The sequence below is a fragment of the Corella eumyota genome, chromosome 3 (assembly GCF_963082875.1).
Source record: "Corella eumyota chromosome 3, kaCorEumy4.1, whole genome shotgun sequence".
In the NCBI taxonomy this organism is placed as follows: Eukaryota; Metazoa; Chordata; class Ascidiacea; order Phlebobranchia; family Corellidae; genus Corella; species Corella eumyota.
The window spans coordinates 17,561,063-17,588,561 of record NC_137492.1 but is presented as its reverse complement, the minus strand read 5'-3'; the positions used below and the strand labels follow the sequence as shown (position 1 = coordinate 17,588,561).

Genomic DNA, 27,499 nt, shown 5'->3' with positions numbered 1-27,499 from the left:
TTTTTTTCTTGATTTAGAACAAAAAGTTCAGTTTTTAACAAAAATCATTCTATTAACCAAAGATCAGACAAACAGAGATTTTTTTGGGGAAGGGGGATTAGGGATGTGGAGGGGGGAATTTGGGGGATTTACCAGCGAAAGGGCATCGACCTGGGGCTTCTATCAGCCCCTTCTTTCACGAGGGGTTTGTGGAATTCACGGCCAGGACGAGAGTGGATTGAAGCCCAGCAAGTCTCACAATAATACTAAAATAAAAATATAAAAACCACATAACATTTTAATTTGATATTCTAAAAATATTTAAAAAAAATTCCCCAAAAAAGTTTTTTTTGTCTATACCTGAAGACAAGTGACGTTGGCGCAAAAAAATGGAGCAAATTTTCCTCCACATCTCGAACCTTGACACTCATCGCAATGCTGATCATCCAACACATAAGGCTTCACCTCAACCTAAAGATTTAATGTAAAATAAGATTTGCATACATTAGGTACATTAAGCTTGAATAATAAAACTGAAAATTTAAAAGGTATTTGTATATACACTTTGTATATAGAGGTATTTGTATATACACTCTGGTTACAAAAATAAAATTGTACACATTTGCATACATTTACTTTGTAATTGTTGAACCTCACAAAAAATATCTAAACTTTGCATTTTTGTCTTGTGATTGTAAACTTAAAAAATACAGAACTCCCTTGTTTTAAAAATTTATGCATGATTTAGAACGATTTGCATACACTGTGTATTTAGTAAATAATGGTTAAAAATATATTTTAAACGACTTTTTAACGACTTTTTAAAAAAATTCCACCCCACTTTATAAAAAAAAGTTTACCCTATTTATTAAATATCCCCCTATAATAAAAATACCCCTACATACCCTTTTATCAATATCACCATGTTGCAGTTGAACAAATCTAGCACTGATAGCTGCAATGTAACTTTGTTGGTTAGAGAAAGCTACCCTACCAGCCCCTTTGGGGTATTTAAGTTCTGGGTCTACATCAATTCCAGCATAACAAACCCCACCATATAATCTGTCCATGATCATTGCCAATTCAACTAAAAAATGGGGTTTATTAGATTTTAAATAAAAATCTAAGTTTCAAAATTAAAAAAAAAAATTATATATCAAATTTACCTAACATTTACTTTATTAGGCCAATTTTTTATTAGCTTTATAAATTAATAATTTATACACTCTATTCAATATTCACTAATTCAAAATATATTTTAATACAACTGACAGTTTAACATACCAGCTCTTAATGGTCTTGGGACACCACCCACAAAAATGGTCTTTCTTGGGTCCAGTGGTTGCGAACCATCCAATACAAAGTCACTGTCAGCCAAATTCCAAGGTCGTATTTGAACCTAGCAATTTGAGTTTGCTCATTTAATATTTATAAGAGCAAATACAAGAGATTAGGTGATGTGTTGTTGTTTTAATGGTGACTTTATTAGCCTGACCTACTTTGGGTATATTAAAAATTCCTAAGTTGTAAGATGTCATTAAATGTAGAGGGTTTCAGAAGTGTTATTGCTTTGTTAAAAAATTTTAAAATAGGTAACGTATCATAAGTTTTATTGTTATAATTAAATGTGATAAATCAGTTCAATAAAAGTAAATGTATACACAAAATTGGCATAAAAACCTAAAAGAGTTTTCGACTTACCGGTTTTTCCCTAATAGTTGGGCTTGAAACTCGGATATAAAGTTTATCCCCATCTTTCATGCAGCAACTAATAAGAGTTTGAACACTTAACTCATCTTGGAATAACAGAAAAGCATAACCTAAAAAAAATATATATTATTAAAATTTTTTATTTTAAATTGGTAAAAAACTTAAAAAAATTGTTTTGTTTTTGCCATAAAAAACATGAATAACATAACGTAGTTAAATAGAGTACACATTTAATTGGTTTATTTAAAAAATAAAAACAAATTTTAAATTTAATTAAAACCGGTTTTTAAACCAATTTAAAATTTGTTTTGAATAAAAACCAAATAAAATTGAATCAATTTTTGTTTTCATGAAATAAAAATGAGAGATATTTATTCATAAGGGAAAAAATTGATAGAGATACAATACACAGGAAAACCATATTAAGCATGCCAATGAATCATCATCATCTACTATGTTATAATATAAAAACAAGCCTACTATCATACTAGAAAAATGTAAATAAAATATATGGCCACATAAAAAAATAAAAAAACGATGTCTTTAGAAAATGTTAAAATGATTCAAAATATTATTTAAATTATGACACTTATATTATTCTTACAAATTTCGAACTACTAATTAAATATTATGCAGGCCAAAAAACATTTTAATAATTGTAATTAATCATAAAATGTAATTTTAGAATATTAAAATAAAAACCACCATGAATATATAACACAGTGTTACATTCATAATGTAATTAAAGTATGGTTAGAGTACAGGTGCTTATTATTTTATTATGCAGACCCTGTACTACTATTTTATACTTTCTTATGAGGTTATTAATTCCATACAATTATTTCAAATATAATTCAAAAAATAAATTCAATTGATTTTACGGAAATCAGGATAATAGTAATAAGATTTTTATTGAATATTAGATTGTTATCGAATGACGTTTGCAAAATTTTTTTTAAAAAAATGATTAAATTCTGGTACATTAAGTTTATAGTATTTTTCTTTCATGAAATTCGAATTCTTTGAATTTTAACCTTTATTATAATTTTTTTTAATAATCTAAAATATTTACCTTTTGGTGGAAAATAGGATTTACTTTCAGCCTTGTGAGGCCAATCCACTACCAGTGCTCCAAAATGTCGAAAACTTGTCGTAATTTCCTCTGAAAAATATCAATTTATTACTAAATCATTACTATTGCCTTAAATGTAAAATAAGGTGTGTAAACAAATGTTTAGGTGCAAAAACAGAGATTCAATTAAGGACAAAAAATTCACATGTAGTTAAATTGATTTTTGATTAAATATACTTATCAGCACTTAAAGATTAATTTTTTTCTGCTAATTTTGCTTAAAAAAATTTTTTTTGATAAAAACGTTTTACCTTCATCTATATCAGGAGGCAAACCGCCGACAAAAACTTTTCTTGAAAATCGTTCTTGAGGTGGAAAATCTCCGTGAAATGAACCCATTCCTAGCATTTGATTATAACTATCCTCAAATAAAATATCACCTCCCATATCTGGCCATTTTCCTGAAAAAAAATCCAAAAAAATAAAAATCAAAAATATGAAAAAAAAATTTTTCAGAAGAAACAATTTTCTTATGCAATTACAATACAAATGTGTTTAAATAAATAGTAATTATTTACACTACAAACAAAATAGCCAACATAAACCAATTAATTTTTAAAAAACAATTATATAGGCCTATCAGTTGTTTCCGAATTAACAAATAGGGAGTTTTTTGATCACTTAATTGTTAATTTAGTCAACACAAAACAAGCTAAGTAAACTGTTCAAAACATGAACAGGTGATATAAGGTTTTATGGTAAAATAAGTAACCGATTTTTAGCAATTGACCTTTACCTTGTGGTGATAACAATAAACAACAAACTAAAAATACATTCATTCAAAAATCTTTTAATCTTCATGATATAAACCATAAAGTAAATAAGTTTTATGATCACACGGTTTTTTACCAAATTTGTACTTTAATCCCTTGGAAAAATACATAACACAGTTTTGGTTAATTATTAGCAGAATGCAACAAATGGTGGTGCTGTCACTGGCTGTACAAAGAGGCAATTAATAAGGTATTTGGTAGGGATGGGCTGAAATCCAAATTACTCGGATTCGACGAGCCCGAGTATTTTGTCGCGATACTCGGCCGAGTCCGAGTACTCGGTTATGATGTCATTTAAACGTATATAACTGTTCACGAGAATCTTTCCCGCATAATTTTAAAACTGCAAAATTTACCAAAAAACACGTATTTATGGATTATAAAAGGTTTAACGTTGGCAAAACTACTTACCGCTGATAGCAATATCATTTTAAGTACAAACGAAAATGTTTAAGTTTTAAATTTATTATGCGTAAAATTTAGTAAAAAAAGTGTAGTAAAAAGTGTATTAGTTGCGCAATTGTTGCTTAAATAACGTAATATAATTGAGAGTAGATTATAAATTATTAGAAAAAGGCAAACCTCGTGTTTTTTTATGTTTAGTAAATCGTATACGATCTTAAATGACAAATTATTACTCGGCGTCCGAGTACTAAAAAATGCTCGACGAGCATGAGTATTAAAATATACTTAATACTCGGGCCGAGTACTCGGACTCGGATTCGATTGGCCCATCCCTAGTATTTGGGGGTCATTTGACTTATATTTGCCAATAGGAAATCATTGGTATGCTTGGAAATAAATCTAGGCCATAAAGGCGTTAAAAGGCACAAAATTCATTAAAGAAAGAGAAATGCTTAAAAATGTTTTTTTTAAGGTTGGATTTGGGTATACATAACTATTTCTCACAATAACAGGCTGCTATATCATAACAAATAATCGCACTTGCAACATTACACAGCGGACTTTGGCATTTAAGGTCGATTATGTTGCAAAATATTACGTATATAACGGGTTGAAATACACGGTATTATAACGTGAGAATAGGGACGACGAAAAGATTGTTTTGCGAAAACGAGGATAAATTATATTTCCGGTTATTTTTTAAAACTGTGCGAAAACTAACAACAACGCGCGATAAAATTCAAAGTTTTAAAATAAGTGCGATTGAATATTAATACATTTTATAGCCCATAAGGTCACATAACCTTGGGTTAACGGTTTACTGTGAAAAAGAGATATCGCAATTTTAACAACAAAAGATATTTACTTAATGATAAAGGATCGAGCGAATAATTAAAGCAGTTTAAGGCTGGCTGAATCGCATTAGCTAATTGTCGCTGTAAACACTTATCATCTTAGCCTAATTACACTCGTTCGAGTTGTAGTTAGAAAAACAACAACACAACACTGGAATTTCTTGTTTCCACAGCCGATGACATCACAAAGAAATACAGAAATGAAATCGCTAGAGCGAGTTAAACTTTAGCTTTAAAACAACTGGTAAAACTTGATCCCGTAATAAGTACGGTTATTATTAATTACGTTTTAGATTGCGTTTAAAGATAGAAAAATTAACGCTAAGCCCGCAAGGACGTATATTTACACACAAACATATATAAACAGTTGCCGGCCGCAGGCTAGAGCCTAATTTTAAAGTTTGGCCAGAACCAGGACTCTGGATTACGATATTTTCGAAATTTTTAGTTTTTAATGAAGCTATTTTGGGTTTTTTCGGTTAAAATTTCTTAATCTTTAGACGTAATTAATACCAAGGAAATTCCTCGATGTGTAACCTTCAAATTGTGGATCGAAATTTTCATTCTAATTCGAGAAATGCTACGTGACGTAAGCAGAGCACATATACTGACCTTCACTTCAATTTCGATTAGGCAAAATCAGTGACTACGTCACGGTGACGTCACGAATCGTGATAGTGGAAGTCTGGCGCAAGTTTCCGGGATGGAAATATCGCTGCAACCGGAAGCGATGACGTCATCGACAAAAACCACGTGACATGGCGCAATTAAAATAGATTAATCACGGTCACGTGTTAAGAATTAATCGACTCGCGCAAATAAACAAGTTTTAATTACAAAATGACTTTTTTAAATCACGATATTTTTTTACCAAATTTTATAGAAGTCACGTGACAAAGAAACTCGCTAAAATTTGTCTAATTCTTAGACGGAAGTTCATTTGCATTTTAATTTGGATAAAATTTTTATTTTCATGTTATTAGTAATGCATTGTTTTTATTTAAGGACCATTTATTGGAGAATCTAAAATTGTATGCATATTTACAAAACATAACGAATTCACCGTTACAAGATATTTCTCCTAAGCAACTTTTATATCAACCTAAATCGGGTGTTTTTTGTTTTGCCAAAAAAAGCTGAACGGTTAAACTTTTTGCGTGAAGTCACTTTACAGGGTCGCGCACATTTTTAGAAAACGCAATCGTTCTTAAAACGCAAGGATTTTCCGGATAGGAGAATTGCCCAAGCCTTGAAACTAAAAATACAGCAAAAATGCAGCATTACAGCCTAAGCCAGGCGCTTTAATAGCGTGATGTGCTACATTTTAGGCAGCACAACAAATCCAGCACGAAAAGTTAATTAACGCTAAATATTCAGCTATTTTTGTCCGATGATAAGTTATGTCAAACCACGTATAGGCTTCGAATCCAATACTCAAATCACGTATAATAAATATCAAAAATCTTTAACTCTTTAACAGTATTAACATCTTAATTAAGACCGATCAGGATTTTGCTCAAAAATGTCGATGGTTTTGTAAGGTAAATAAACAGAAGCGATTTTCTCATAACAAAAATGTTTAATCTTAGAAAATCACTGTGAAAATTTCGATTATGTGAGAGATTTAAAAAAAAGAAGCACAAGAATTGACTTTTAAAATATGCACATTAATATTTCGTGCATGTAGTCAGCATTTATGCACCACAAATGTTACAACTTTCGGTATTTAAATTTTTTTTTTATTTTCATATTATTTGAAACTTAGTGTAACTTACCACCACCAACCCCGACACAAATTTCTATTGGCCAATCGAATTCTCTAATAATAAATATTTGAATGCAGAACGGTGAAAACTTAACGACTGTCGTTTTTTTCGATTGGCTTAAACAAATTTGAAATCAATTTTTAGATTTTTTTTTCGAAACTTGATTCCCAAAAGAAATCAAAAAAGTTCGATGGGATCAATATTACTGCCGCGCGGCTATTAAGCGAGGTCGATTGTGTGTTTTTATGACGTCATAACTATGCCATGACGTAATTGATTTTGGAAAATCAATCGTTTTTGGCCGACAAGCAGTTTTTAAACGCAATTTATTCTAGCCTATAATAAATGTAGCCAATTTTTTAATGCCAAGCAACTAAAAAAATGCCTAAAAAACACAACAGTATAAATAAACTACAAGCTAAAGTCATCTAAAACACAAAAAAACTAGATCAAAATATTATTGTAACAATAACTTTTAAACAAATAAGTTGAACTTTACGTTTTTGAACCGCGGAATATAAGTAGCCTTTATCCGCCACAAGCATGCACCTACACAATTTAAAACAAACTTTGAATAAACGCACGATTTAGCACAAATTTCCCTAAATTTTTGTGGTCAAGTTTTAAAAAAACATGTTTTGATGATATGGGTTATAACCTACGCTTTTTCTAACTTTAAAGTTAATTGTTAAAAAAATGTGGAGCTAGTGTCTTAAAAAAATTGGTGCTTTTCAGTAAATATATATACCGTTTAAAGTTTATAAACACATTTTTTTTAATATTTTAAAGAAATGTATGATCTATTCTAAGAAATTGGGCATTTTTCTTCGTGCAGACGACAACAACCTGACCCGAAAGGAATACCACGTGACCATAATATGACTATTTAGTCATAATGACTTAACAAATAACACAAAAGAGTTTATTTTGTGGTTTCGAATGTAATTTTACACGGAAATAAATGATAACACGCAAAAAAAAGCGGAATTGTGGGTAATCTTGATGAGTCATTCGCATGGGTTTAAATTTCGCCAGCTCGTGTAATTTTACAAGTTTGTTTAATTATGGATAACATATAATACATTTAAAATATTTACTTATTTAGAAATGGGGTTATTTATTCTCATATGAACTACTACATTTTAACAATAAATTTCCAAATCCACTTTTTAAAAATTAAAAATCCGAAACGGACAACATTTATATTGTATGCAAATAAACATGCCTTCTGCACTACAATTACTGTATTTAATTGCACACAGTAATGCCATAAGGAAGCAGTCATTAAGACTAAATAACGAGGTTTTAAACCATCAAGATTGCCATAAAGGGAATGTACATTAACAAAGTGAATTACAAATCGTAATTAGAGAAACAATTAATTTTAAATTGCATGATTGCTTAATTAATTTAAAAGTATTGTACTAAACTTTAAATATCAATATGTAATGCATATCATATTTAATATAATAACATTACAAACATTTATTTAAACAACAAGAATTGTTTTCTAATACTTGAAAATATGATATATGAATTCTTGAAATATCTGCATTGTAATAATGATATAATGCAATTAACAGGCATCTAATTTAAATTAACACCAATATAGCATACACACTTCTAAGAAGTTAAATTTTAAAGGAAATAGCTAATTGATCTGTTTTTAGAACACCGAATAACGTTTTAAACAAAAAAAATATAATAAACATAGAAATATAATAAATTTTTATTGATATTTTTATATCTAAAATCAGAATTTATGCAGCTATTAAACTTTTTTTTTGAGTAAAATAAATGTTTTGTACCATGCATTTTCTTTTTAACATATGTCAAAAATAAGAAAACCCAGCATAACATGCTGTATATTAATCCTTGATCATAATATTTACAATGTTCATGTTATACAAAATCAAATGACATCTGTCAAACATACATGGCCACAAATTTAAATAAACATCGAAATATTATGTTTAAAGTACAGGGATTGCTAAATTGAGGTAATCCAGGATATGAAATGTTATTTAAGTGCTTGATCTGACTGTGTCGAAAGGTTTACAAATAGAGGAATACAGCTGTTTAAAACCACTGACAGGATTTTAAATAACTTATCAAATGTCGGTGTCTAAGTGAGTGCCCTTAACCTTAGAGGCTAACTCAATAGGGCAGCAAATATTACTGACCACAACTAAAGCAGACTTAAAAAAGTTTTATTTGAAATCCACTTAAAAAAAACTTTAGTCAATTTTTTATTGTTGCAGAAAAATTTTTGATAGGTCTATGTAATATTTGGTACAATATATAAATATAAGTTGCGTGTTATCAAATAATATTATCAAAGTTAAGAAGTAACGGTTAGATAGCCTCTATAATCAAAACATAACTTAAAGGGCTGAATTACAAATACTATATATCCAATCTTTATAATGTCATATCAAACAATAATATTACATACACTATTTTATATATAGGAAATTTAATTTTTAAACCATTGCCCTTGCCAACCAAATATTTAAAACAAAGCCTAAGTTCCAAACTTAAACAAAACAAATCATAATCGGGCCATTAAAACATGAAGTTAAAAGCATACTCTGGCAAAATAGAGTGCCCTACAAACAACCTATTTGTAGGCATAGTCTATATTCAAGTGCACGGAAAATACAGATGTTTTAAAATACTCGCATTTCTAAATTTGCCAAACAGACGTAACTGTAGGGTCATTATAGTTAAAGTATTGGTCAATGTTTATTTTAGTTTCGAGTTGTTTAAAAATCATTGGGAATTTAACACAAACTGTATAAACATTACTGTTACTGATTCAAACTTTACTTTAATATTAAACTGTGTTTAATTTACATAATCGCCCCTGGCTAATTGATTGCTTAATTACCAATCAAAATATTTAATGTTCAGTAGCAATTATTGGTTTCTTAAATGGTTTGACCCAGTTAGTAAATGCCCTTTTATTACAAAGTTGTATAGCAAATTAATTTAACTTCAAGTTTGTTACCAAGTAAATTTAAATCTGAATTTTGGGTACTCAATCTTAAAATAACCATCTTTTAAGAGCCTGCGGTAATTAGAAATCAACTAATTATGTCAAACAGTCTATTCATAGCCACCAATGGGAATTCAATGCAGACAGGCCATAAAAAAATTAAGTACATCAATTCAATAATTTTTTGAGAATTGTAACAAGGATTTGAACCATGGTTAAATACATAAAACACCCCTAATAAATGTTTAGTGTGGAGTAATGAAAATAAACAAAATCTTACAAAATATTTAAAATGATATTAAGCATAACAAAATATGGAAATAAACTATTTTTAAATATCATATTCTCACTTAAAACACTGTTTAGATGATACAAATTTAAGACCTAAAGTGTAAAAACTTACAATTATCAAATGAATTATTTAAATGTAACATAGGAAAAATAAACCTTCATATATATATATATGTAAAAAAATCAAAAAAAAATATTATTCTATTAAAAATTTGTAAGAAATTTAAATTTACCAAAATGTTAAATAGAAAATAAAATAAAGCACTAACCTGTGGATCTTGGAAAATTTTGAACAAGTTGCTGCTGTTCGTTTGTTCTAAACAACTCAATTAACTGGGATTCAATGCTCATCATGCTCATACTATCTGTCCCATTACCATCCTAACAATTAAAAATAAAAGTTGATAATTTTTACCAAAACTTTTTTATGTAAAATATAATTTTATGCATTGCCCTATAATACAAAAACAAAATAGTCAAATAAATTAATGTAATCCAATTAAAATAAAATTTAATTAAAAATATATATTAAAAAGAGGCTTTAAATTAGCATAGTAATTAAAAATTAAAATCAATTTTATTAGCAATTTAATATAAATATATTTCACTTTAGGTAAATATTTTATCCTAAAAAATATTTTTACTGAATGCAAGAATTATTAATAACATGACCTTATGACAGACCGGAAAATATGTTAAAGCAATCTATTAACAATTAATTAACCCAGGCTACAAGCTATAGAAATCAGATGACCTCATTTTGAAAACTTTAGAGCCTGCAAAAGGTCAACATGAAATAATATTGATTTAAAAACTTAGTTGAAAAATTTAAAATAAAGTGATGTGTTTTTTTAGTAAGAATAATCTTATAATGGCACATAAATGAATTTATTGATGCAATGTTTTAAACGTTTCCTGTTTTGCTGTTAAAGTTTATGTTGAGCGGATGTTTTTTTTAAAGAACATCAAAATAAAACCATCTAAAGTTTACACAAACAAATTCAGGATAAAATTTTAGTTTCTTTCTTGCCAAAGATTAAAAGTATTTTTACTTAAAAAAATAAAACAAAACCTAAAGGACAATTTGAAGCAAATAAAAAAAATTTAGAATAAAAACTTTAAATTTAGACAAAAACAAATCAATTTTAGGATTTTAGGAAAACTCCACGGACAACTTTAATTTAATAATAACCACTTGATGATACAATAATTATATAGAATTATAACTCAATGTCCATATAATAGTTATAAGTCAACCAATATCGAAAAACAACAAAAGACCTCAGTTAAAAAAAATTATTTTAACAGAAATTAAAAAAAAAAATTCATATTATATTTTATGTTGTTCTTAAAATAAAATATTGGTCACTTCATTTATCTAAATTAACAGAATGGCAAGTGTATGTTTAATGGTAATAAAACTATGTCATGCTGTCAAAGTGTACACTATAGTACATCAGAGCAGTGTTGGGTATAGTGCTAAAGTGCGTCTAATTGATCCAGTGATCAGAAAAAAGGAAGGAAAAAGGATATGAGTTAATATTCCGGATAAAAAACACCACGCTTTTAATGCAAAAATATCATATTCCAATCTCTAAAAATGTATTATTTGGTATTTTAAATTATATATATAAATACTAATTTAAAAGAGTATCACATTAAAATAAAATATTTTTAGAAGCGAAAACAAATAAAAAAGTCATTTGAAATGCAGAATGACATTCCTTTTAAACGGTGAAATTAAAAATCCTCAAAAAATTCCTTAATTTCGCGAACTTTTTAAAGTAAATCAATACAATGCATTAACAATTAACTAAGGTTAAGTATCGGACAGAACCACTCTAGCCAAAAGGTGATGTAATAGTCAAATTAAATTAAGAAATCAATAGATCGACAGATGGCCCTACTTGGATAAGAAGAAAAATGGATCGAAAAAATAAAAAAAGTAAAACAAGTAAATCAATAGTAAAATTTGCCAAAAATTATTAAATTCAACAAAAAAATGACAAAGTTTAATAAACTGTTTCAGTAAGAGAATGTGAAACTCTTATCAAACACAACTTAATATTCAACAAAGTTAAGCTGTATCAAATTATCTCTTTGAAGCAGCAAAAAACTGTACTTGATTAATCACAAATAAAAGTTAAACTAAGTACAATGTACCTATAAAAACCTCTTAAGAATTACCCATTTGCCTGCTTAAACAATATGTTTTAAAGAGCAAATCACAATCTAAGAAATGGTAAAGACATTAACCCAATTTAAGCTGAAAGCATTTGTATTTTACAAGAACAAATTGATATTTAAACAGGCTTGATTACAGCTGTTGAAGTCCCAGGTGGTGATAAGTAATAAACAAGTTACGTAATATACTTCATTAATCTGATTATGCATCATGATATTCTGGGTGGAACACTGAATAAAACAAACTAAAAATGAAATATTGGATCAACATTTACGTAAGAATGGCACCACTAAGGCAAAAGTGTTCAATTATTGATAACGCTTTTCTGTCAAGTCGAAAACACAACAAGTTTATGGGCGCCTGCGCTAAAACAAATAGCGAAAAAGTAAAGGGTAGTTAACAGCTTTCATTTTGCGATTTTACTAATATCACATGATTTTAGATTTTGTATGATCAGCATAAAAAAAAACATAGCCTGATTGCTGCATGTTAAAAGAGTGTTTACAGTATAAACGTTTTAATAAATTGACATTTAAAGGCTTTCAAATGGCTTAAGTCTACATTAAAGACCATAAAAACAATTGCCAATATCCCAAAATGCTTAAAAAGTTGTTACCTTTAAAAAAAAACAACATTATTGTTATAAAACAATATGTGTTTCAACACAGCAAAATTATAGCAACTTGTCTAGCTTAAATAAAAACAAAATTTATAGGCTATTGCATACATGAATAGAATTAACAACAAATTAAACAAGATAATAGATGTAACCAATATACTTACTGGAAAAACAATTTTATAGGGGTAACATATGGTAGATCCTACATTATATAATGTCAGGCATTTTATCACATTATTATTGTACAATGAAAAAAAGTTAAAAATTGATGAAGTAGAAAGGTGGAATGATATTAAGGTCGTAAACTGTACAAATAATTACGTAAGATAAGCAACAACTGTCGCCAAACACAGGCTGCTTTTTATTAATAAATTCTAATTTATTTTTAGACATCTATAAAAACTTATTAAACTACCTACATAAGGATAAGCTAAAAATAGTATAGCAGTTTTATTAAAAAAATGTATAAAGTTTTAGAATATAACTCTTTCTTTAAAAGGTAAAAAAATTCAAAAGTTTATGCCTGTTGATACATAAATAAACAACAAGTTTTAGTATAAATATTTACACCATCGCTTTTAAAAATTTACTATCTTAAATCTAACTAATTCCTATCTTTAAAAACTTTCTGCAACAATTCAAAATCATTTTTCTTCATCTTGTTGTTTGTATAATTGCTCAGAACCAAAAAATTTTAATTTCAGGGCTTGTGGTAATTTATTTATGGTTCACGTATTTCTTAGTACAGATTAGCTTTAAACAACATAAGCTTGTATACTGTTACTATTTTCTGCGTCTTTTTTTTTTTTTTTACAATTGGAAAAAACAAAGATTTTCCGAGAATTGTTTTGCTAACTTACTTAAAAAAATGTAATCAAGTTACATAACTTTAATGTTTTTTGTAATAACAATTTAACAAATTTATCAATATTTTTCTATTATACGCAATTTAATAAAAATTGGTAATAAAATGCTTACATTATAGGGCATCACTCCATTTCGACCCTCAGCCATTTTAAGGAATTTATTGTCATCCAAACTGCCGCCCGCATAGTTTCCATATTTGGTTGGGGTCGACATACTTCTTCCCAATCTAGGGGGTGACGGGATTTGGCCACCTAGGGGTTGTTTACGAAAAGCTGTGGACCCATTTAACATTCGATTGGCAGAGCTAAAAATTTGAAAAAAAATAAATAAAATTTTTTTTTTTAAATTAACAAAACATTTTTTTAAACATGGTTCAAAATAAATTATATATTTTAAAACAGAAAGTTTAAAAAAATATTACAGTTCGAAAAAAATTTATGGTTTATACATATTAAACAAACATACTTAGCACTATGTTGTAGTGAGTTAAAGAGCGATGGAGTTCTACTTGCTGCAGTTGGCCATGCACTTGATAGTGCAGCTTGACCATTGCTCCACGAAGAATATGATCCAGATTTTGGACTCGGCGAGAGACCGTTTAGTTTGTGACCATTTAAGTTACCGCTGCCCATAAATCCTAAACACAAAAAAAAGATTGTTAACAGACAACGAAAAAAAAACAATTCTGCTTGAGATAAATTTTTGTTAAAAAATTGATAAAATTATTTTTAAATAATGATTTAAAAATTTGGGATCGTACCAGGCTGATAAGATGTTGATCGGTTAAACGGATTTGCCTGCCTCATCATGTTAGCTTGGGATCTTCTTAGAGCAAGCTGTTGTTGCAGTGCTTGAATCTGGGCTGCTGTGTTCTGTTGTTGTTGCAACTGTTTTAACTGAGCATTGTTGTAAAGGCCAGGGGGAGGAGAAGTAAGACCACCATTCCCGAAGCCATTCATCAGACCAGGATTGGACCAATTTGCAAGTTGTTGTTGTTGTTGTAGCTGTTGAAGCAACATGTCGTCCAGGTTGTCTGTTGTTTGCGACATAAGTGGAGAAGTCGTTTGAGGCGCGGACCAAATTGCAGCCAAGCTCTGTGGAATGTTGTTAGCATTTGCATCCACATCTTCAGTTGAATCGATGCCAATATCAGGGGCTATTGTTGTTGCTGCGCTTAAGCCAAACGAATTCATTACTGATACATCAGGTTGAAAACTAAGCAAGCCTGGTGTTTGGTCAGGCAAATCAGGTGACGCCCCAAATGTAAGAACGGGGCTTTTGTCATCATCCGATTTCGAAGTTTCGATGTTTTGAATATAATCATGTGAGATATTAATTCCGTCTAATTTTGAGTCGGCAACAACGCCACTGTCTGCTGGAGAAGGTGGCGACTGGGAAAGACTCGGCTTTTCAGGGGTAGCTTGGTTGTAAGCCTTTTCTGTCGTATATGAGCTGGTATTTGTTATGGTAGACGTGGGTGCGATTATTTGGTTTTCGGCTTGAGATAATTGTTGTTGTAACATAAGTTGTTGTTTCATGAGCGCTAATTGATGTTGCTGATCAGCGTTTTGACCATACATGGAATTCGGGGTGCTATTTGAAGGATATAAGTCAAAAGCTGAATAATTTTCTGAAGTTGTGGTACTTGTAACACCTATATCACCACTAAGGGTAGCCATCATATAAAATTCGTGTTTATTTAAGTTAAGTCTTTCCCTAATATTTTCTAATAAATATGTAAATTAGGTTTAATAAGCTAAAAATATGGAGCTTTTTTTTAGAGACAAAAGTATTTTACAATTTTTAGAGACAAAGTATTTTTAACGTCATATAATCTTTCTGACATTAAAAATATTTCACCATAAATAGCATTTTGTCTGTAACAGTAATTTACTTCTTTTAAAGCCTGACTTAAAGTCCCCTACACGTTGCACAACAACACTACAATGTGTAATATTATACGGTTGACCGGATCACTATTTTATATATTTTTTAAACAAAATAAAACAGAACCTTATTAAATAATAAAAAACGGAATTTTTCGCTGCCTTCAACATTTGCATTTTATTTCTTTACGCCATTAAATCCTAGTCCGTGGCATAAAGTTACAACGTGGCTGAATAGCTAAACAAATCTTACCAAAATTCCCGATTACCAAATAGAGTAACTTGATAGCGAGGCACAGAACAGCTGACTGCGCCGATCTATCATATGTTTTAACTTCCTCGTTTGCCTTTTTTCTTCGTGGAAGGTCGAAGGTTGGCGAGAAATCTCTTATTAGCCTCTCTCGTATTTTATATGATATTTACGTCACGTGACGACAACTTTTTAGGTCATTTAAATTACATAAAATAAAATTTATTTCTGGAAATAAATTACTTGAGATTGAAAATTGAAAAAAATTATTATCCTTTTTATGTAGCAAAGTTTTTATACAAATTACGCCCTAGCTTCGTTTAAATATTATGAAACGAGTCAGCTATTTAAATTCTTGTAAAGTTATTAAGTTATTTATTGCATTAGGAATTGTTAACACTTTAATCTTGTAAAATAGCATTAACATTTTATTACAGCGACGAAAAAAAATGACATAATCTTCTTATTTCATTTCCCACAGCACGGGAATGGGATTAGTTAGAAAAGGCGGAATTTTTCTATAATCAATGATCCAAAAAACAAGCAAAAACAACAAATAAAGCACAACAACCATAAATAGAAGTTGAAAATTTAATCAAGCTAACAGCATGTTACCTTTTTCAAGTTTTGAAGCAATTAATTGTGGAAAAACCCAGAAACTTCAATTAACATTTTTAGAGTTAGGCCTACAGTTTTCAAGCAACTTGAAATAGTTTACACAATCGTATTATAAATAATCAATACTTTGACTTTCCACTTCGCAAAGCTCACAATCAACAAATTTAAGACGTTCGTAAAACAAGAATAGTGTTTTTGTACGGTCGTCTTCTGTTAATACAGCTAGGCTAGTTTCGTTTACATTTAAACACAGCAAATTGACTTCATTTTTGGGTGTATACCCATCAACTGTTTTAATAAAATATTGCTTCTTTTTCCCTCCTTGAAAATCCTTCAATTTAGCCAATCTTTTGCTGTGAAGATATGCCTTTTTTGATTCAACAGCAGATTTATCATCTGATTCAGGGTTTCTGCTTTTAGTAAACATTGCATGCACTTTAATTTTTTCTGTTTCTTCAGATGGCAACGTGCTGTGTATTGCTCGGTTTTGATAAAACAAGCAAGCCCCCAAAGCTTGTGTGTGCTTGATGCAGTCTTCTACCAATAACATGCAGTCCATTTGCAGCGCAAACTTTACATTTAGCCGAGGATTTTGTTGAATTTGATCGAATACTTGTGAAATGTTGTCAATGAACGAATTGGAGGCCCAATGTTTTAACATATTTGCCACGGATTTGTATTTAAATTCAATACAATCTACTAGCATTTGTAACAAATCGGTATAGTCAAATTTATCATGTATGTTTTGACCAATAGCTATAGTAATGCTTTCCAGTTTTTTCATATAAAAACGTTGCGTTTTTAGAGTTATCTTAGTAGGTGTGGAGCCAAGAAAACTATGTAAACTGTTTAAAAGTGCCACCAAACTGCCACATAAGCAACACCGACCATTTTCGCTTGCCTCGTTAGGCGAGTTGAAATAAACGATGGCTGTTAAAGGGTCATCGCTTTCATCAAGAATTAACGAAGTGTCGTGAATAAAAATAGTTAAATCGCTGCTGTTCATTTTAAGTTAATGCAAATTACAGGCAACTGGGCTTTCTAACTGCAACTCTATTTTTTATTTCTATGTCAAATAAACCAAACTATGCATACCGGCCTAAGAAAACAAACATAATAAATGTAAGTTGTTTTACTGTATGCTTTTTTTTGTTTGACATATGCACAGCATAGATATGCATTGGTTTAATGATTAACCAAACCCAGTGTCTGCTTACGACGTTGTCTTTTAACTTTGATAAAATGGATTAGAAGGGGATCTAAATACTTCTAAAACAAGATTAAGTTGGAACTAACCTATCTTTGTAGATAAAACTAGATTATAAATTGTTTATTAGTAATCTTAATAATGTGACCACATCAAGATAAGAATTGTGAAAGAATAAGTATTACCTAGTTATACTTTTTAAAAACAAGTTTGCCAAAATAACAATAAAGTTAAAATTTAAACTGTATTAAGCCAAAATCAAAAAACCAGATCACTTATATTTGAATACTTTATTGCCACAAACAATAACTTATTATGCCCACCAAAAAAACTTTAACAAAACACAATTATCTGATTTCCAAATTCAACGTCAATACTTAAAAACTGAATTAGTTACTAAACAAATAAACCCTTTTCAAAATTCTTTCAAAACAGGGAAATTCCCCTTTCACCAGCCACCCTTGCCCTTCTTTTTCTTCTTGTTGGCAGTTTTCTTGGATTTCGCCCCACCCTTGTTCTGGGTCGGTTTGGGGGAGCTTATAGGGGTGTTGCCCTGGCTCCCTGAAGCAGCTGACCCGGGTTTGGGTGAGTTCGGGGCAATTTGGGGAGAAGGTTTATGGGACATGTCACTATAATAAAAATATGATAACACAAATTTGTTTAAAAAAAAACAAAAATTGTTTAAAAATAGGTAAAACTTACTAAGCATCTGATGCCCCATAAGAAGAACCTTGGGTTCCCTTCCCAACTCTCTTTCTATCTCTTCTCTTGCCCTTGTAATATGACCTAGAATCAAAACAAAAAAAAAATACAAACATTGTATTTTTATGTTATTGGAAATACAATAAAATTTTTCACAAAAATCTTTATAATTTAATATATATTTATATACAAAAAAAATCTAAAAATTTAAAACAAAATTATTGTGTAAACATAACCTCTAAAAAAGGAGTAATTGTACTTAAGTTAAAAAAATTGGACCAAGTATATTATATTGTTTACCTTTCTTTAAGAGGTTGCCATCTCTCAGGATCAGGAATAAAATTGGGTTCAAAATTTTTCGGTGTTGGATTTTTCTTCTTCTTTTTCTTCTTAATTTTTGTCGGCTCAATATTTAAACTGTAGACAATTAAAAGTTATAAAATTTAAAATCATAACAGAAATTACAAATTAAAAAAAAACATAATTTAAAATACGATTTTTTAAACAGTTTCACTTACTTTCCTTCTGATACTACTTCCTTTTTAGTTTTTTTGTTTGTAGTTTCCACAATTTCTTTCTTTTCTTTTTGTTTCTTGATATACCTGGGGCCCAACCTTCCTACATTTCTTTCCAACTCATTCACATCAACTTTAACAGATAACTCTTCCAAAGACGGCAAATCTTCACTAATTCTGGGATAAAAAATAGAAAAATCATTAAAAAAAAAAAATGTAGAATATATATTTAAATGCATAAATAAAAACACTTGTTCATTAACAAAATTTGAATAATTTTATTTTAATGAAAAAAATTTTTGATTTTTTACCAAAATAATTTAACAAAACTGACAGATACTTACTGGTTGGCCTTTGCTGGGTTAAATTGGGAATAAACATAAATAAGTTTGGCCAGAACTTTAACATTTTTCTGATCAACCCTGAAACAAAAATAAGATAAATAAATAATTTATAAAACCAACTTAAAAATCACTTAAAATAAAATAGTATACCTTAGTATAGCTTCCAGGATTTCAGCAGCAGATTTAAGCTGATTGCTTTTAATGTTAAAAATTGCAGTTTCCCACATCAGGTTAATCAATGTTTCTTTTGGACTCTTTAATAAAAAAATAAAATAACTAACTATATTTAATTCAAAAAACTAATTTAATTGTAACCACATTTTAGCCAAAATATTTATTATTATTACCTTGTTTCTTTTATGCCAGTCAATGGCACGGGTCAGGAACTTGGTGGCATGTGCCGTGCCATCATGTTGAGCATTGTAGAGTGCCACAAGACACGAAACCATGCCGGGTGTAAAACTTAAATCATCGAGACTTTCTAATACTATGCAAGCTTTTCTAAGCTAGAAAAATAAAAAAATATTCAGAAAAATGGGGAATAGAAATGTTAGTAATAGTTGCTTAAAAAATCCAAAAATATGTTTTTATTTTACCTGTCCTTGGGTTAGGTTCATTTGCACGAGAGCAAGTTTGATATAGGTAAGATCAACTCTAGGAGAGATGTCAGGATCACTATGCTCATCTATGTAAGTCTAAAAAAAAAATTAAAAAAGAAAATGTTAAGTTAGCAGTAAATACATTCAATTAAATTTAAAAATTTTAAGAATGTGAAATATAGACTAATTTCAATTATTATAATTATTTGCTACATACGTTTCTTTTAAGACAAAAATCTACTTTAATAAAAAGCAATAATCAATTATATTTCTTTATATTTACCTCCAAATAGTCAATGGCTTTGTTAGCATTTTTCTCTCTCATTAATTGAGCAGCTTGTATAAGACATGGGATATCACTTCCCCTGTATTCTCTATGTAAACTCTTCAACAACTTTTTACAGGCCTCCCACTGCAAAAAGTAATAAATGAGCAATTGATATAAATGTAATTTAAAAATTTATACAATTTTTAAAATAACATAAAACACATTAAGGTAGTTTATCAATTTATACAAACTTAATAAAAATAAATGCTTTAAACCAAGTTCTTACTAACATCACCATTAGGAATAGATCTAACTGCAGTGTTTTATAAAATACATTTAATAGAGATTTATTTTATTTAAATATCTGTTGTACCTGATTAGAATACATGAACAACAAGGCTCGATTGAAATCGATTTTATTTTTCTGAAACTTCACAAGTTTAGTGTCCACTCCACTTGCGACAGTGGCTTTCATTTTCTTGCGAGAATCGAACACATTTTGATCCTAAACAAAAACAGTTAAATTACCTTAATTTTATTTAGAAATTTATATTGGAAATCCTGATATAAATGTGACTACATGATTAAGTAGATTAAACATAGTATGGAATACAAGAAAAAAAAAACAAGTTTTAAAAACGTAAAAAATGCAAATTTATATTAAATTCATATCTGTAAATATTTAATAACATTTAAGACCCAAATTTACCTTATTAATGCTGATTATGTTGTTAGATGCAACAGCCACCAACCCAATGTCAGAAGGTCGTGATCTTATTACTTGATTGTAAATTGCTAACGCTTCATCTACTTTACCTTCAAGTTGGAGGCAATAACCCAACTGTACTCTGAATATAAACAATGATAAGTATTTTAAAGTTAAAATTGTGTAAAGTATACAGTGCCATTCTTGCTAATAAAAAAATATAACATAGAATTGGCTAAAACGAACAATAGAAAAGTTTAAAACCATCCAAAAATTCTACGTAAAATAATGTAACTAAAATTCCTGACCAACTTACATGACATCAATTTTAGATTTTTTTTACAAAATACAAGAAAAGTATAAATAAAAAAACAACAAAACTGTGTCAAAAAATAAGGTCAAAAATTACTTAAAAACTGGACTGGTACCTTATAACAGAAACCTCCGCTTCAATCTCCTCTGAAGTCATATCAGGATCCTCCGAGTAAAGGATGCGGCATTCCTTCTCAGCTTTAACTAAAGTTGATTTCGCCTCCTCAATTTTGTTCCTACCCAACAGCCAACAAGCTTTGTTGTAAAGTTGCTCGTAAGATTCAGCTTCAAATCCTATTTCAGTCTGCAAAAAATTATTTTATTTATTTATTTTTTTGTATATATATATATCTTTATCCTCGATGTGGGAAAGTCGAATGCGCGACTTAAACATAGAGTAACATCAGTTACTCCAACCCAGTCTCGAGTTGCCTGTGGCAGTTTGGGATATTATAGATTATAATTGCCCGATAATTACGCTGCTGATTAAGTGCTGGCTTAGCAGGAGTTCGTACCGTTTATAGTGCCTTACTCAAGGGCGCTACAGCATGAGATTAGTGGGAATGAACCCACGACCTTATGTGTGGTGTAACAAGTGTTCTTACCACTTCACCACGCTGCCGGTATTAGTTTATGTTAATAAAACTGTAAAAAATGACCCCTTTTTTATAACTAACGTTGTTACAAAACCAATTTAAAAAAATATTTACCTTAAACTATCTATTCTAAAAAATTTCTAATTTATAGAATTACAAACTAACGCAGGCATACCTAAATTAAAAAAAATACATTTAGTTTAACTATTACCTTTACTCCTTCAAAAGCAGATAGAGCGGCATGCACAGCAGAAATATTCGTCATTCTCTCATCTTCATAATCATCCGAACATTCCTTCATCAACTTTTTGTACAAGGTAAGAGAGTCACTGTAATGACCCAGTTTGTACAACTAGAAATAATAAAAGAACAATTTATTTATTTCTAAATTTAATATTAAAATATATTAATGTCAAGTAATTGTTTTTGTTTCTTACAATCTGGGCTTTCAATTCTATCAAGCGAAGCTCATTGCTGTTGTCTGAATTGTTTATAGTCTCTAGCGCAGCCTCAGTCTGCAGAAGACGGTACTGACAGTAAGCTTTTTCAAAAATCAAAACACTGTAAAAATAAATTAACATTTTATCCAGTACTACCAATTTTATAACCAAAAAAGCCAATAAATTAACTATAATTTGATCAACAATTTAAACTACTTATTAAATACATGGACCTACTCCGTTATTATTTCATTGGCTTCAATAAACTTTAAAGCTTCTGCAAATTGGGTCATTTGCAATAAACAAACAACTTTACAATGCATTGCCTCAACCTCAGCATTTCCTTCTTTGGTATGCAAAACTAAACAAAATAAGGTTTAATAAACAACAACTGAAAATTTTTAGTTACTTATTTTATTGCGTATTCCACGTAAAGGACGTATAAATTTGACTGGCAGCATGGTGTAGTGGTAAGAACACTTGCTACACCACTATGAGGTCGTGGGTTCAATTCCCACTGATCTAATGCTGTAGCGCCTTTGAGTAAGGTGCTATAAACGGTATGAACTCCTGCTAAGCCAGCACTTAATCAGCAGCATAATTATCCGGCCATTAAAATCTATAATATCCCAAACTGCCACAGGCAACTCGAGACAGGGTCGGAGTAACTTATGTCACTCTATGTTTATGTCGCGCATTCGACTTTCCCACATCGAGGATAAAGATATATACAAACAAAAAAGAAATAGATAACAGTCTGACAGTTTAAAAATAAAATTTTAATATTGATAAACTAACTTTTGTTTGCAGCCTTCAAAGCCTGCTTATAATCGGAAATGTTGATGTATTTACTCAGCTCCCCGTACATTGCTGGCAAATTAATTGTTGAGGCCATTTTAAATCAGCTTTTGCCAATTTAAATTAAAAAACAAACTCCGCAAAAACTTTAAAAGTTCTAAAAAAAATAAAACTCCACGCGACCAAAAACAACAGCGTTTCCAAAAATTAAAATATTATTTACGTAATTTATCCTCATTGTTTTATGCTACGTTTATTCCTAGTATTCCAGTTATTTTATCTGTAACTGGAGTTCCAGCCTACTAAAAATGTAAGAACAAAACTAAAATTGCCGACGATGTTTTTCAAAGACAAAAAATAAAAATTTGGTGAAAAGAACACTTTATTTGGTGGTAAAGGAACACAAGAACACTGCTTATTAAAAAAGGAAAAATTGGCTTAAAATAAAAAAAAAAAAACAATTTATACCACTATTGAAAACACATTTTTAACATAATAACAGTGAGTGGTTGTTACAAAACATGATGACAGTGTAATACAAAAATGAGGGTTAGAATAAACATAAAAATTGTTAAATTTAAAAAAAAATAACTAGGAACATAATGAAATAGGTTGTGAATTGCATATTTACAAACAAACATTTAACGCTAGTAGTTGCCTGAAAATTTAATTCACCTATTTTAACAGTGAAGCAATGGTATTGTGCTGCCCTTTTTTAATTCACTGCAACATAAAAACAATTTTTTTAAATATTTTAAATGGTTGCTTAACTGGCACCGTGGTGTAGTGGTAAAAACACTTGTTACCACACATGAGGTCGTAGGTTTAATCCCCACTGATCTCATGCTGCAGCGCTCTTGAGTAAGGCGCTATAAACGGTATGAACTTCTGCTTAGCCAATACTTAATCAGCAGCATAATTATCGGGTAATTATAATCTATAATATCTTAAACTGCTACAGGCAACTTGAGACTGGGTTGAGGTAACTGATGTTACTCTATGTTTAAGTCGTGCATTCGACTTTCTCACATCGAGAATAATAATATTTACAAAAAAAACAAACTTAAATAACTCATTTACCTTATCTCAGAACTAAGTATGTTCATAACAGATTCTGTCATATTTTGCTTCATTACCATTTGATTATTTTCACCTAAAATTTAAAAAACAATTTAAATAGTTTGCACATACCTTTATTATTATTAATAAACTTTAACAATAGGGCTGTTTTAATATTATTAATTCAGTCCATTTACCTGTGTTTTTATCCTCAATATAACTTGTATTTTCAATCATCCAATCACCAACTGATTTAAGGTCAACAATCACCAAAGTTTCCTAATGCAAAGAATATTTCAATTTAACACCTTTATGTTTATATTTTTAGTTAACAGCCTGTATAAAGTACCGGCAGCGTGGTGTAGTGGTAAGAACACTTGCTACAACATACATGAGGTCGTGGGTTTATTCCCCACCGATCTCATGCTGTAGCGCCCTTGAGTAAGGCGTTATAAACGGAATGGACTCCTGCTAAGCTAGCACCTAATCAGCAGTATAATTATCGGGCAATTTTAATCTATAATATCCCAAACTGCCACAGGCAACTCGAGACTGGGTCAGAGTAACTGATGTTGCTCTATGTTTAAGTCGCGCATTCGACTTTCCCACATCGAGGATAAAGATACATACAAAAAAAAAATTTATAATAATATAAAACATAGAAAAATACCTTAGTTGAGTTAACAATTTGGGTATCAGCAACTGATAGTGGAGGTTTAAGCACAGTTTGAAGACATTCTAATAACTGGTCCTTTGCAACTGAATATGAATCCTTTATAAAAAACGAAAATTCAAATAATTAAAAGTTCATGGATTTTTTTTCACAACAGAGTCATATAAGCCTTTTTTACTATTTTACCTTCTTTCCAGACAAAGGTTGTAGTTCCATAAGATTCCCAATACTTTTAATAAGAACAATTTTAAATGGAAGATCTGGTTTCAATTTTTCTTTTATTTCAATTAAAAATTCAGCTAGTTCCATCAGATGACTAAAACACAACAGCACATTATATTATATTACAAACATTACTTAATATAACCAATATTGTTAGTTATATTAATAATGTTGGTTATACAACACACCAACAGCTTGGTGTAGTGGTAGGAATGCTTGCTACACTACATGAGGTTGTGGGTTCAATCCCCACTGTTCTTATGCTGTAGCACCCTTAGGTAAGGCGCTATAAACAGTATAAATTCCTGCTGAGCTAATACTTTATCAGCAGTTTAATTATCAGGCAATTATTATCTATAATATTCCAAACTACCAAAGGCAACTCGAGACTGGGACAGGGTAACTGATGTTACGCTATGTTTAGGTCCTGCAGGTGACCTTCCCACATCAAGAATAAAAACATTAAAAAAATATATATATATATACTAAAATGACCAAGGCAATACAACAACTTTTTATAAGAACTTACCGACAAACAATTAACGACATCTCGATCGGACTCATTGTATATGGAATCAACACTAGATGGGGTCGTAGGTGAACTTTCGGATGTGCATAAATTCCCTTGGTTTCCATATCTAGAAAATAAAGAAAAACATTTAAAAAAACTTTAAAAAAAAATTACAGAAATTTTTAAGTTACCTTTTTTATTATTGTGAATCAAAAATACTTGGTATAAATATCAATTTGTAAAATTACATCTAAAAAACAAAACTTACATTCGAAAAAGGTCAGTGAGTTGTTGTTTATCGGAACTTCATTTAAAATATTTCGAATCGCCAATAACATTTTTCGATTTAGCATCATGTCAACAACACTTTGCAAAGATAGGATATTTTTGCTCAATATTGTCTCAGAATTCAAAAATGTTTTCAGCAAGTTTTTGAGTATTTTATTCACAGACCCTAAAAAAAATTAAAAAAAAAAATTTTGATTTGCAAAAAAATATTTTAATATATTTTACAGAATTAAATATCTAGTACCTTCAGAGCACCAAATAGGTATAACTTGCAAGCACACCACAGCATTAGAATATTGTTGTTTTGCTATACAATTTCCAGCAACATTTTCTAATAGTTCTTGAAAGTCCTTTTCCAAAAGGTTAACAATTTTGGTCTTATTCTCAATAAAAAATTCTAACAAAAAATATGATTAAATATGTGAATAAAATATATCGGCAGCGTAGTGTAGTGGTAAGAACACTTGCTACACCACACATGAGGTCGTGGGTTTAATCCCAACTGATCTCATGCTGTAGCGCCCTTGAGTAAGGCGATATAAACGGTATAAACTCCTGCTGAGCCAGCACCTAATCAGCAGCATAATTATCAGGCAATTATAATCTATAATATCCCAAACTGCCACAAGCAACTCGAGACTGGGTCGGAGTAACTGATGTTACTCTATGTTCAAGTCGCGCATTCAACTTTCCCACATCAAGGATAAAGATATATACAAAAAAAGAAATATTAATTTATTTTTTCTATTTTCAACATATTTTAAATTTTATAGCCAAATATTTAAATTTTACCTTTTGCAAAAGTAGCTGCCATGTCTAAATCATTGACTTGCATACAGATTTTAATAAACTTCATAGCATTTCCACAAGGAGAAATTATCTTGTCTTTGCTGTTTGATATTATTCCAATATTTGTGACATAATCCATTTTAGTTTTGTGCATGTGCATCAATACTTCATAAGCCTACAAATAAAAATGTAAGTCATTAATCTATATAAACCGGCATCTTGGTGTAGTGGTAAAAACACTTGCTACACCACACATGAGGTTGTGGGTTCAATTCCCACTGAGCTCATGCTGTAGTGCCCTTAAGTAAGGCGCTATAAACGATACGAACTCCTGCTGAGCCAGCACTTAATCAGCAGCATAATTATCGGGCAATTATAATCTATAGTATCCCAAACTGCCACAGGCAACTCGAGACTGGGTCGGATTAACTGATGTTACTCTATGTTTAAGCCACGCATTTGACTTTCCCACATCGAGAATAAAGATATGTACAAAAAAAATATATATATATAAAGAAGCGTTAAGGGACAATAATGTCTAATATGCAGGCTGACAAAATAAAATTGTAAAATTTTTGCTGGTTAATGTTTACTTTAAAATGCAATTATATTTTGACAATTAAAATGCCAACACTAGGGCAGGCTATTGACTAGTATAAAAAATATAAAAGAAAAACTTTATTAAATCTATAAATTTGATGCTATTTTAAATTATAACCTATTTTAACTTAAAATACAAATTTTAATTGATTGTGGTTTTATGTGAAGTGCAAACTTACAAATGAGCCGTTGCAACTGTAAATTAAAGATAGAGCAATCCTGGTAAGACAATATTTCATTAATTCAATTTCTTCTGGGCCTAAACCGAACAAAAAAAATCATTTTAAAACCACGGTAGCGCAGTAAAAAACAACTAAAGTACCATACCATGTATTTAACTTACAGTTCTGGGTAATATAAAGGGTTGCTGATTTTTCAAACTCAAAAAACATGATGGCATTACTATTTTGTGTTAGAGTTAGTATCTCGATAAAACCTTTCAGTATTTCGTCTTTAATCATACTTGATCCAACCACTGATATAAACTCGCCAAAGTTACGGCCCAGCGAGCACCAATCATGACACTTCACTGCCTCC

General features: G+C 30.0%; 3 protein-coding genes across 3 annotated transcripts; all 3 read right to left on the bottom strand.

The window, feature by feature from the left end:
• Positions 1-105: 105 nt before the first annotated feature.
• On the bottom strand, positions 106-15,301 carry LOC145744482 (uncharacterized). Its single transcript, XM_082562319.1, has 11 exons — positions 14,340-15,301; positions 14,045-14,216; positions 13,691-13,883; positions 10,178-10,289; positions 3,073-3,222; positions 2,762-2,851; positions 1,681-1,799; positions 1,264-1,378; positions 885-1,066; positions 340-450; positions 106-245 (listed from the first exon to the last, which is right to left on the bottom strand). Exons 1-11 carry the CDS (start codon positions 15,259-15,261, stop codon positions 129-131), a joined length of 2,283 nt encoding a protein of 760 aa, XP_082418445.1. The 5' UTR covers positions 15,262-15,301; the 3' UTR covers positions 106-128.
• Positions 15,302-17,821: 2,520 nt separating this feature from the next.
• LOC145744989 (signal recognition particle subunit SRP72-like) lies at positions 17,822-22,960 on the bottom strand. The gene is made up of 16 exons (XM_082562972.1): positions 22,821-22,960; positions 22,260-22,383; positions 22,020-22,143; positions 21,794-21,934; positions 21,103-21,290; positions 20,678-20,816; positions 20,342-20,473; positions 19,984-20,112; positions 19,698-19,796; positions 19,449-19,607; positions 19,252-19,355; positions 19,102-19,179; positions 18,761-18,934; positions 18,543-18,659; positions 18,243-18,326; positions 17,822-18,169 (listed from the first exon to the last, which is right to left on the bottom strand). Exons 1-16 carry the CDS (start codon positions 22,915-22,917, stop codon positions 17,989-17,991), a joined length of 2,070 nt encoding a protein of 689 aa, XP_082419098.1. The 5' UTR covers positions 22,918-22,960; the 3' UTR covers positions 17,822-17,988.
• A 540-nt stretch (positions 22,961-23,500) lies between these two features.
• Positions 23,501-27,273, bottom strand: LOC145745978 (uncharacterized). The gene is made up of 10 exons (XM_082564159.1): positions 27,142-27,273; positions 26,366-26,537; positions 25,818-25,970; positions 25,554-25,739; positions 25,304-25,412; positions 24,739-24,868; positions 24,550-24,651; positions 24,077-24,158; positions 23,901-23,973; positions 23,501-23,543 (listed from the first exon to the last, which is right to left on the bottom strand). Exons 1-10 carry the CDS (start codon positions 27,199-27,201, stop codon positions 23,501-23,503), a joined length of 1,110 nt encoding a protein of 369 aa, XP_082420285.1. The 5' UTR covers positions 27,202-27,273.
• Positions 27,274-27,499: the final 226 nt, after the last annotated feature.

Coding starts and splice junctions, on each gene's coding strand:
- LOC145744482 (XM_082562319.1), bottom strand. CDS start 15,261: ATGATGGCTACCCTTAGTGGTGATATAGGTGTTACAAGTACCACAACT. Junction 1,379..1,680: donor CAACTATTAGGGAAAAACCG/GTAAGTCGAAAA, acceptor TCAAATTGCTAG/GTTCAAATACGACCTTGGAA. Junction 246..339: donor CCAACGTCACTTGTCTTCAG/GTATAGACAAAA, acceptor TTTTTATTTTAG/TATTATTGTGAGACTTGCTG.
- LOC145744989 (XM_082562972.1), bottom strand. CDS start 22,917: ATGGCCTCAACAATTAATTTGCCAGCAATGTACGGGGAGCTGAGTAAA. Junction 22,384..22,820: donor TTTGAAGGCTGCAAACAAAA/GTTAGTTTATCA, acceptor TATTTTGTTTAG/TTTTGCATACCAAAGAAGGA. Junction 19,797..19,983: donor AAGCCATTGACTATTTGGAG/GTAAATATAAAG, acceptor TTTTTTTTTTAG/ACTTACATAGATGAGCATAG.
- LOC145745978 (XM_082564159.1), bottom strand. CDS start 27,201: ATGAAATATTGTCTTACCAGGATTGCTCTATCTTTAATTTACAGTTGC. Junction 24,159..24,549: donor AAATTGTTAACTCAACTAAG/GTATTTTTCTAT, acceptor TCTTTGCATTAG/GAAACTTTGGTGATTGTTGA. Junction 23,974..24,076: donor TATTGAGGATAAAAACACAG/GTAAATGGACTG, acceptor TTTAAATTTTAG/GTGAAAATAATCAAATGGTA.